Genomic DNA, 11,536 nt, shown 5'->3' on the forward strand with positions numbered 1-11,536 from the left:
CCGATATAATGCGGAGACACAACTGAATATTGATATTCAGTTACGAAATAATCTCGACAGCTACAAAAATACTTTTGATAGAAAAACTACTGAGTATTCAGACCAAAAATGAATTGGGCTTCACTGCTGACTGTTTTTACGTTACTGATTTTTATCACGGATTCTTATTCTGATGGCCCATATCAACCAACATGGGATTCCCTAGATTCTCGTCCGCTTCCTAAATGGTTCGACGAAGCAAAAATTGGTATTTTCGTTCATTGGGGAGTTTTTTCTGTTCCTGCTCTGAGTCATGGCTTTGCTGCAGAAACATTTTGGCAAGCTTGGGAGGCTTCTAAGCCAGGCGACTATGTTTATGACTTTATGAAAAAAAATTATCGAGACGACTGGACGTATGGTGATTTTGCTCAACAATTCACAGCAGAATTGTTTGATGCTGAAAAATGGGTGGACCTGTTTCAAGATTCTGGTGCAAAGTAAGCTGTCGATATTTGTGATTGAACGTAACCCCTAACATCCAAAGCTCTCACCGTAATTCAATTATCAACTTTTAGTAGCTTTGGTCTAAAAATCGCTTACATCTTTCAAGAACGAAAAGTTATTTTTCGAATGCTTTATTTCTTAATGCTGTCTCATATTGTTGTTAACAGCTAGAGTAATTGTTTCATGTTGTGATCGAGGGATAGTAGCGCTCTGCACGTAACTTTTCAGTAAACATTGCTGTTTTCTCATTGATTTGAAATTACTTTCAAATGTCCATCTACAGATATGTGGTGTTTGTATCTAAACATCGAGAAGGTTTTTGCAACTGGAACTCAAACTACTCTTTCAATTGGAACTCGATGAATGTTGGGCCCAAAAAAGATATTGTTGGTAAGCTTGACCTAAAGAAAATTAAATGGTTTATTTTACTTATAGATGCATTGTAGGTGATTGATAATATGCAGGTGGCAGAGCATTTTGGGCACATATGTTACTATTCGACAAAGATGTTAAGATGTAAAGTTCTAGCAATAACTGATGCACGATTCCTGCATGAGCTCATGACCCAATAAATGTTACTAATGTTAGCAGAATATACTAATTTTTAGCCAAGTTTGGCATAAAAACTTATCATTGCATTTATTTAACTGTTGAAATTAAAATGCGTGTACTCATAATTGTGCATAACTCATAATTGTGCATACAAATTGACTCATTCTGCGATTTTACAAGAATTCTGTAAGGCTCACCTCCTTTTAGGTTAATACCACTCTTATTTTTAGCGATATAATAACTTGTCTATGGTAACACCTCTTGAGCCGACAATGAAACAACAATGGTTTGATCAAGTCCTATTTTGTTAGTTATGACATAAAGATTGATTGTCATCATAAAATTTTTAGCTCAACTACTGCAAAAGTTATCAGCACCTGCAAGCGACTTCAAAACTTGTTATCAGCACCTGCAAGCAATTTCAAAAACTTGTTATCAGCACCTGCAAGCGACTTAAAAACTTGTTATCAGCACCTTCAACCAACTTTAAAACTTGTTATCAGCACCAGCAACCAACTTCAAAACTTGTTATCAGCACCTGCAAGCAATTTCAAAAACTTGTTATCAGCACCTGCAAGCGACTTAATAACTTGTTATCAGCACCTGCAAGCGACTTAAAAACTTGTTATCAGCACCTGCAACCAACTTCAAAACTTGTTATCAATACCTGCAACCAGCTTCAAAACCTCAAACGTCAAAATCTCAACCATATACATGTATGTAATAACAATCACATCTTGGTAACTTTAAAGATTTAAGTTGAGCCTAATAACTGCTTAAGGCCTTCTTTAAATTAATTTGAGATTCTGTTAATTTTGATCCTTTGTTTAAAATTTTTTGCCAAGATGTGACTATTGTACATTGTGCCTTTCAGCTGAAATTACATCTGCTGTGAGAAAAACTGATCTGAAATTGGGACTTTACCACAACATGGTGGACATGAGCAACCCTCTCTACCTTCTCGATAAGAATAATCACTTTTCAACTCAGTTCTATGTAAAGGTTGGTCTCGTAATTCATCTTTTGTTCCGCGCATATTATTGTTGTTGGCTTTGAAAACAGTCGCTATGTTTTCAAAGCCACAATTCAGTGTCATTCGTTCAGTGGATTATGATCTACTGAATGCCTTATTATTGTAGTGCACACTCTTTGTTTACGCAACTGGGTCAGGATTTAGTTCAGTGGCTCATCTCTCACTATCACTTATTCAATTGGATATGAAGATATTGATTGGGTGTTGATGTTAAAAAAGTTCATGGCTGTTGACTGACATGTATTTTGCTCTTTGCTCATAGGGAAAGATGATTCCGGAAGCAAAGGAACTAGTAAACACTTTTAAACCAGATCTTTTCTGGTCAGACAATCCGCGTGACAGCGTAGAATATTTCATGTCTAAAGAGTTTTTAGCATGGCTTTACAATGACAGGTGGGGTTATGAGGAAACTACAAGGTTATTTGTCAAAGGGTTGTGTCTCTAATTGAGAGACAGTGTGGAAGTGCCTTAGCTGGTCACTAGCTGTGCTAAGGTTGTTAATATTTCCTTTGATCTCGAGATTGACCAGTTTTAAAACTAGAATTATACTGTGTATTTTACACAAGCTTTGTTGCAGCTAAATTGGAATGTAAAACGCTGCACTTGGGCACTTGTACGCTTGTACAAATTTTTGTTAACTTTGGTGTGTGGTTTGAGCTGCTGTACATTTGATCAAATGTTTGAGAAAGTAGCTACGACGAATGATGTTATTCAGGAGAGATTATTACTTGTGTGTGCTATCATGATTTTGATGAATAATTCACTGCTAGCTACTTGTTGGAAATTAGTCAATCATATGTGAGTATTGTCCAAAGACCATCACTCAAGTGGTCACCATGAACTACAGTACCAATATATTTAAGACATTGCGTCCAGTAACAATATAATATGTGTGATGTTGGATATGCTGCTTGTATTACAAATATTTGATTGTATGTAACAAAACATATAGTTGAATCGCAGCACAACGCTCAAAAGAGTTTTTATGTTAATTTACTTGTTTGGCTACTCGTATTACCTACCAGCTGGGATTGACAACTCCAACATTAGATGCTGCGCCAGTTTGCATGAAATCAATAATTTTAGCAGAGTTTAACTGGTTGCATATATCGTCAACTCCAATCTTGCCGGCTCTTAAATAGCCCTGTTAGAATTCTAGTATAATATTTGTAGTCCTGTGAAAGATACCATCATTGTCAATGATCGATGGGGAATAGGAAGTAAATGTGCTCACGGTGGATACTGGACTTGTTTTGATCGTTATAATCCCAAGGTTAGAATTTCTAATAAAATAAATTTATTGAATGTGTTCATCCTAAGGCTAGGATTGATTGCATGGTAAATCTATTATAGGTGTGTGTATCCTAGGGCTAGAATTGATTGCATGGTAAATCTATTATAGATATGTGTATCATAAGGTTAGGATTGATTGCAGGGTAAATCTATTATGGGTGTGTGTATCATAAGGCTAGGATTGATTGTAGGGTAAATCTATTATAGGTGTGTGCACCCTAAGGCTAGAATTACTAACAGAGTAAGTCTATTACCTACACATGTTCAGTCTTGTATTACTAAATACATATGCTACTGTGTTGGTGGGTTGAGTTGATATCATTACTAGCTGTAATTGATGTTAATATGGTGTAGATAACTTTTCGCATAGATTTATCATATCAGCTGTTTATCATCATTGTTAGCCCAATACTGTATCAGATGTCTGTGGCCTGTGAAGATATAGATTAATCCGTCACTGTGTCTATGTTCTTACTGCTCTGTTTGATATATTAGAAACTGCAGAAGAAGAAATGGGAAAACTGTGATACGATGCAGCTAGCAACTTGGGGCTATGGGAGAAATGTTGGACTGGATGGATATCAGTCTATCACGGATATTCTAACAAAGATTGCTGAAACTGTCAGGTAAGTCATCGGTGTTTGAGAGCATATTTTACAACATTCAAAGGCAGGTAAGTACGCAATACAGTTACGTTTTCTGAACTCATGCGCGGGATTGAATTGCTAGTTGGAAAAACCTTTTCGATAAATTGGAGCTACTAGCTTTGGCTTTAATCACTCGTCCCTTAATAATATATACAGGCAAATGGAGGTACAGTCTTGGTGATAAAGAAGATGGATGGTGTTTAGCTATTCGTAGCTATGCCTAGCTATTCCAACATAGACTATGTGAAGCTTAAATTAACATATATACTGTTTAATTGTTATAGCGATTGGATTTGTAACATAATCACAAGTATTTAATTTAAAAATACATATTTTATTTTGCAAGATATAGCTAGTATTTCTAATATATCTAAACCGTTTCTCCAAGTCGTTTCTTATACACACATAGTTTTGTTTTTTGATATTTTTCAAGAAATCATTGTCAGTTATTATGCTGAGCCTCTCTACTTCTGCTCAGAGAGCGTGGTTTCATTTATTTATGGACAGCTGCCAGCTTCACTTGAAATTCTATTCAACAGCCATATTTTTGGTAGTGAAAATCCGAGACTAAATGCTTGAATGTTGATATATTTTTTTTTCTTACCAATAACTGTTATCACATCCAATATTTTTACCGCTCTCGTGTTATGAGCAGTCATAGACGACAACAATTTTATTTGTAACAGAGTTATGTCAATGCACGGAGCATTTCGTCAGGCTGATTGAAATTTGCAGTCAATTGGTTAACTTGGGAAATTATTTAAAAGCAGTTATAGCTATTTCTATGTACATAGTTTTTATTATTTTTATTTTAGAGTTCAAGTAAATGTACAATAAATATAAGCATAAATCTATAAAATTTATTCATGTAAAACCTTAGATAAAAAACAACTTCATTACTATTAGTTTCATGTCTGTTACGCAGACAATCATCAGATAAAATTGTTTTGGTCCAACTGAGTTATATATAAGAAAGGTGTAATTACTATAACGACTGATAGCTATGTAATTGCATTTCGTAGTGTGTATTTAGCAGAATGTCGGCATGTGGAAGCTAGCTCATTACGCTTGTTGAGTGAGCTCATTTCTGGCTTTGTGAGGATGATATACTTTTCTGATATGCACAGGTTACAACGCTTGGTGGCTGGGTCGTATGGCCTTGCGTGTTGAATGATTTTCCATTTAATCGTATACGGTGTGTTCAGGCCTTTTAGCTGCCAGATGTAGTTACTAAGCTCTGTGGCAGATTGCTTGTCCTGGTGCCTGAAAGATGATATGTGGCCGCTGAATCGTGTCTTAAAAGAATTTTCTGTGAGGCCAATATAACTTTCTGTAGGTTTGCTACCGTCGTCTGCGGTGACTACAGCTTGGTAAATGAGCGACTTGCTAAGACAGTTTCCTTCGAGAGGGCATTCATTTGGTGCACGACAGTTGCATGTTTTGTTGTTTGCTGGGTGCGTCGAGGCGTTGTTCAAAAGCTTCTTATTGTGATTGTTGATGGTTTGTTTGATGTTAGGCATGCAGCTGTAGCCAATCTTTGTGTTGTTTCTATTAAATAGCTTTCTTAGAGGGTGATTGCTCGGAAAAGATTTATTTAATATTTTGATGAATGTCTGACCGATGAATGTCTGACCGATGAAATAACATCGGTCAGACATTCATCAAAATATTAAATAAATCTTTTCCGAGCAATCACCCTCTAAGAAAGCTATTTAATAGAAACAACACAAAGATTGGCTACAGCTGCATGCCTAACATCAAACAAACCATCAACAATCACAATAAGAAGCTTTTGAACAACGCCTCGACGCACCCAGCAAACAACAAAACATGCAACTGTCGTGCACCAAATGAATGCCCTCTCGAAGGAAACTGTCTTAGCAAGTCGCTCATTTACCAAGCTGTAGTCACCGCAGACGACGGTAGCAAACCTACAGAAAGTTATATTGGCCTCACAGAAAATTCTTTTAAGACACGATTCAGCGGCCACATATCATCTTTCAGGCACCAGGACAAGCAATCTGCCACAGAGCTTAGTAACTACATCTGGCAGCTAAAAGGCCTGAACACACCGTATACGATTAAATGGAAAATCATTCAACACGCAAGGCCATACGACCCAGCCACCAAGCGTTGTAACCTGTGCATATCAGAAAAGTATATCATCCTCACAAAGCCAGAAATGAGCTCACTCAACAAGCGTAATGAGCTAGCTTCCACATGCCGACATTCTGCTAAATACACACTACGAAATGCAATTACATAGCTATCAGTCGTTATAGTAATTACACCTTTCTTATATATAACTCAGTTGGACCAAAACAATTTTATCTGATGATTGTCTGCGTAACAGACATGAAACTAATAGTAATGAAGTTGTTTTTTATCTAAGGTTTTACATGAATAAATTTTATATTTAAGCTCTGATCACTCATTGAGCACTATTTGGCAGCTTTAACACACTACTTTGGATTAAGCATAAATCTAGTAAAATCTCATTTTATTGCAGCGTTTTGGAGGTTTTTTATTACTGTTTTTAAGACAGACAGACAAGCTGTCAATAAAATTAATATTTATACTACTCTGATAGCGGCAGCATGAAAATCTATGAATTGTTTTTTAGCTTTTATGATATAAATATGTGAGATTTTGTGAATTAATAAATTCAAAGCGAGAACAGATGTTTTGTAAGGAACTAATTGCTTATTGCGTGAATAAACCCTATTTTACAGAACAACATTCAAATAAAGCTGCCAGTTCATGACCTTTGAATTCGACAAATTATGTGCTCTTACAGCCAATATATATTAATAAAAAACAATTGGTCGAAGTGACAGTTTACATTGCAAAATGGTTTGAAAGAAATGCTTTTTGCAATGCCATCGTGTTTGAGAAAATTATTGTATTGAACATCCAACTGTTAGATTACACTGCTGCATCCGTCTATATACATGTATTTAGTAAAAGTGTGACTTTTCCTTTTAATCACTTTCAGTTGTGGTGGAAATTACCTTCTCAATGTTGGACCAACTCATGATGGTAGAATTCTACCAATATTTGAGGAGAGGTTGAGACAGATGGGGGCGTGGCTTAAAGTCAATGGAGAAGCGGTATATGCTAGTTCACCCTGGAGATATCAGAATGATACCACGACTGGGAACATCTGGTTAGTGAGCTCTGGTGTCTGGTGAAGACACTATATTCTAGTGCATGCTGGGATTGTTAATGTTCGGCAATACTGGTTTCTAGTTTATTACAAACTTGTGTTGGCTGAAGATCTGGCTCTGGCTATATCGCTGGCTGAGTTCTCAAACCAGTCATGTGGGACACAAAGCTACATTCACAAAATGGATTACAAGTTTTGGTTTTCTGTAATTCTATTTTAATATTAGTTAGAATTTTCAAAATTCAGTAAACAATATCCTGACACGGATGACAATGAATAAGTAAAATATTTTTATCCTCTCAGTATTCATTGTGGCTAAAACTCATTTTCATAATTCCAGTTGACTGGTTTGTTCACAAACTAGTTTAGAAGTTGGAGCGCAAAGCAGCCAACTGGTATATCGTTGAAGCATAACAATGCATCTGAAGATGCACAAGCGCATAGAATTACATTGGTTTATAGTGTACAAATACTGTATTTGCTTTCTCTAGATGAACAACCAGATAGTCTTACGACATTAAGGTACATAAGCACAAGTTTATGATAGTAAATTTAGTCTATTTTAGGAGCAAATTTACGTATGATTTGTCTGTTTCTGCCAAAAAAGGAAGCATTGACTCGAGATCTTTCACTTTTGCTTCAGCTAACGTTATCACCCTTTTTGTCTTCTGGAGCATTGGCTAATCTGATCTCAGATGAGGATCCTCTTGACAGGGTTTTACTTAAAACAGAATTCAATTTTAGACTAGGCTTATTCGTGTGCTCATGGTGGGAAACATTTTGAGGTCTTAGCTGCGCGGTAAACAAGCTTCTTCACCTTGGTGTAGCATACCAGATTATAATGCCCTGTTTTTGTCATTTCACTATACTTTTTGAAGTGTTTTTCCCCAAAGGGTGACTTCCATAGTTTTCTTGTTTGGTTTTGTATTGAGTAAGTGGCGAATAACATCACATTTTCTTTGTTGGTACCAACATCATTGCAAGGTTTGCTACAACATACCATATTTAGTGCTATATAAAGGAGGAGAACCGATAATAATACGAGCACCATTTTGCGGTATTCAAAAACAAGATTCAATATTGATGACGGAAAATGCTGTAAAAGTTTAGGTTCAGTTTTTTTGAATAATATGGTTTAAAGTCCAAAACCTACTCCCCTAAATATCTGGTTTAAAACTTCACTTTTTTCAATACAATTTTTCTTTTGCTTCTTATTTGCAACCTTCATGCTTGTGCAAGTCTTGCAACGAAGCAGTGTTGATTGGGAGTTGCGTATATGCAATGAAGCAGTTTTTACAAAACACTATATGCAATTTCAACTATCTGAAACCAAGACTGCAAAAAAAAGGGAATTTCTTCAGCAAAAAATCTTTACTAATCACTGATAAAAATAAAACAAATCAGATTAACATATCTCAACCTGCTTAGTAATGAGTTTTTTAAGTTGTATCAAGACTTTACGGACACCCAGCATATAGTCTGTATTGAACAAACTAGTTGACTGGTTTGAGCTCTAACGAAATTGTAGAATAAACCCATTTAGCTGATTTGTATGACTGAGATCTCAGAGAAAAACAAAAACTAGGCAAAGAAAATTTGTCCATATATTTGTAACCCTATAAACACCCAAAAATGCAATTATCTCAATTTCTTCCGTTTTCGTAGTTAGTTGATTTGAGAACTGAGACAGCGATATGTGAACTATTTCAATGCCTTAACAAACCCTCATTCTCAAAATACTTTTCGTTGGATTTACTGTATCAATATTTACTTATACTGTTTCAATATTTACTAATACTGTATCAATATTTCCACGACCAAACGAGCGGAGCGAATGTTTGAGAGTTTTATGATAAATGCATGTCACACAACTCACGAAAATTATTCATCAACAACGTCGCAAACCCTTGTATCGCAATCTCATCAACAAATTTAACCATTTTTTTTGTAGAGTCGTTTAAGTATAATAACGATACAAAACACATATAAGCCTATTTAAATTTGTTACTAAGTCTTTGAAAATTGTCGACAGTATCTTCAAACTTACCCATCTGATTGGATTATACACAAATAGACAGATTAATTTGGCCGAAAATCATTATTAAAACTGGCCAAGCCTTACTTTTATCAAAATCAAAACCGGCAAATGAAACGCCGAGCGACAGAGAATAGGACCATTAAGTTGTGCGCATTTCACGAAAAAATAACGTGCACATTTCACCAGTCTATAGCGTTGTCGAATTGCCGAAGGTTTCTGTAATTAACGTAGAAGTACGGAAATATAATCGTTTCTTTTTTGACGATTTCAAAGTAACTGACAGAGTACTTTGGTATTCTAACTGGTGTCCAAAGCAGTGAAAGTAAAAGAAATGACGATGATATTTTTTTCTAACGATTCTTATGAGATTATTACAATATTTAATTATAAGTTTGGATGACTATTGAAGTGTTATAGTCACACTAACAACATCGATGATGGGCAATATGTTACTGTTATTATTTTTTCTAAATAGTTTGGTTTAATAGATTTTCTAAAAATCTATATAAATATCACAATTTCTTGATATTGTTAGCTATGACGTTTTGAAATGTAAACAAAATTGTGCATTGGTTTTCTATTATTACTGTATTACTATATTAATAATATTGGTTATTCTAATAATATCAGTGCATTTTACCTCTAATATTGCATTTTTCCTATTGCAGGGGGAGAGATACAAACATATAATCTTTTCCTTTCATTATTGCTGTTTGTTGTACATAATAACACCGTCACCCAGTACATAACAGCTACCACTGCAGTTATCCTATTGCACTGCAGTGCCATTTGACTGCTAATATTGCATTCCTCAACCATCAGTACTCTTTCTTTTTTCCAATATCACTTTGGTCGTGGGCTGTATGACGGGAATTTCTAGCTACTAATACTGTATCAATATTTACTAATACTGTATCAATATTTACTAATACTGTATCAATATTCACTAATACTGTATCAATATTTACTAATACTGTATCAATATTTACTAATACTGTATCAATATTTACTAATACTGTATCAATATTTACTAATACTGTATCAATGTTTACTAATACTGTATCAATATTTACCAATACTGTATTAATATTTACTAATACTGTATCAATATTTACTAATACTGTATCAATATTTACTAATACTGTAACAATATTAAAAAAACTTTGTACAATGGTGCAAGTAGAACTGCTACATTACAGATTACAGTGAGGTTGGTCTACCTGCTCATACGGTTTAAATGTATAATATCAGTCTTGGCACTTTTATCATAATTATACATGTAGCTTTTATATATTCCTTTAGGTACACACAGAAGAAGTCAAACAGTTCATCAAGTGGATACAGTGTCTATGCATTTGTACTCGAATGGCCTGAGAATAATAAACTTACACTGGGTGCCCCCATAGCTACCCCTACTACAATTATTAGCATGCTTGGATACTCAGGTGTTAATCAGTACTTTGAGTACAGCAGGAGTGATGGGGCTGGTCTGGTAGTCAACTTTCCTTACATTCCACCAAACAAGTTACCTTCATTCTATGCCTGGGTCCTTAAACTAGACAACCTGGGTAACTAATTGCACATATTTGCCCTATCCACTGTTGCATGCTTTTAGAACATGAAGGAAGAGGAGTTATGAAATAATAGTAACCACACAACAACATTATATTCATCTATTTGCCTGGGTATTCAAACTAGACAATCTTGGTAACTAAAGTAAAACTTATAGCTAACTTTTATTTTTCTTTTGTGTAAATATATTTTTACTATTTTACACCTCGCTCATCCGTCAATCTTTTTTGTGATGATATAAGTTTATTATTTTTGTCTCACAATTACTTTCTTTATTTTTGCATAATGTGTTTTACAATATTTAAAATATCTCATATATTTAAAATTTTACAGAAAATTAAAATATAATTTTTTCAATATGCGTTGATTGCTGAATCAGCTTCTCATATACAGTTATGTTACACCTTTATTTTTTAAGGCAATACAGTTTTACTTCTTAGGCTGAGCCATTGTCTGTACTGATGTAAAAATTGCACGCACTAAATATTAAAAATGGCACTGACAACACCATTAATTGATATGAAATTTGTCCTGGCCAACAGATCTGTGCTATTGTGCTAGCTCTATAAATGTGTCAGATTCTGGTTTATCACGAACACTAGGTCATTTTAAATTAATTATCCACAAGTTGGACACATGATTTTGCTATTTGTTACAAAACGAATTTCAACCAAAACTAGTAAGAGCTCATAAAGATTATTACCAGAGTATCCGATTCAATTCGTATAAAAATTTCCAACTTTCGCGCTATG

The 11,536-nt window shown here is 34.8% G+C and overlaps 1 protein-coding gene across 1 annotated transcript; it reads left to right on the plus strand.

Annotated features, from left to right (window-relative positions):
• Positions 1-54: 54 nt before the first annotated feature.
• On the plus strand, positions 55-11,241 carry LOC137393786 (alpha-L-fucosidase-like). Its single transcript, XM_068080478.1, has 8 exons — positions 55-476; positions 767-873; positions 1,910-2,037; positions 2,331-2,461; positions 3,242-3,341; positions 3,857-3,987; positions 7,004-7,174; positions 10,515-11,241. The coding sequence occupies exons 1-8, from the start codon at positions 109-111 to the stop codon at positions 10,786-10,788; spliced, it is 1,410 nt and encodes a 469-aa protein (XP_067936579.1). The 5' UTR covers positions 55-108; the 3' UTR covers positions 10,789-11,241.
• Positions 11,242-11,536: the final 295 nt, after the last annotated feature.

The sequence above is a fragment of the Watersipora subatra genome, chromosome 4, assembly GCF_963576615.1.
Source record: "Watersipora subatra chromosome 4, tzWatSuba1.1, whole genome shotgun sequence".
Lineage (NCBI taxonomy): Eukaryota > Metazoa > Bryozoa > Gymnolaemata > Cheilostomatida > Watersiporidae > Watersipora > Watersipora subatra.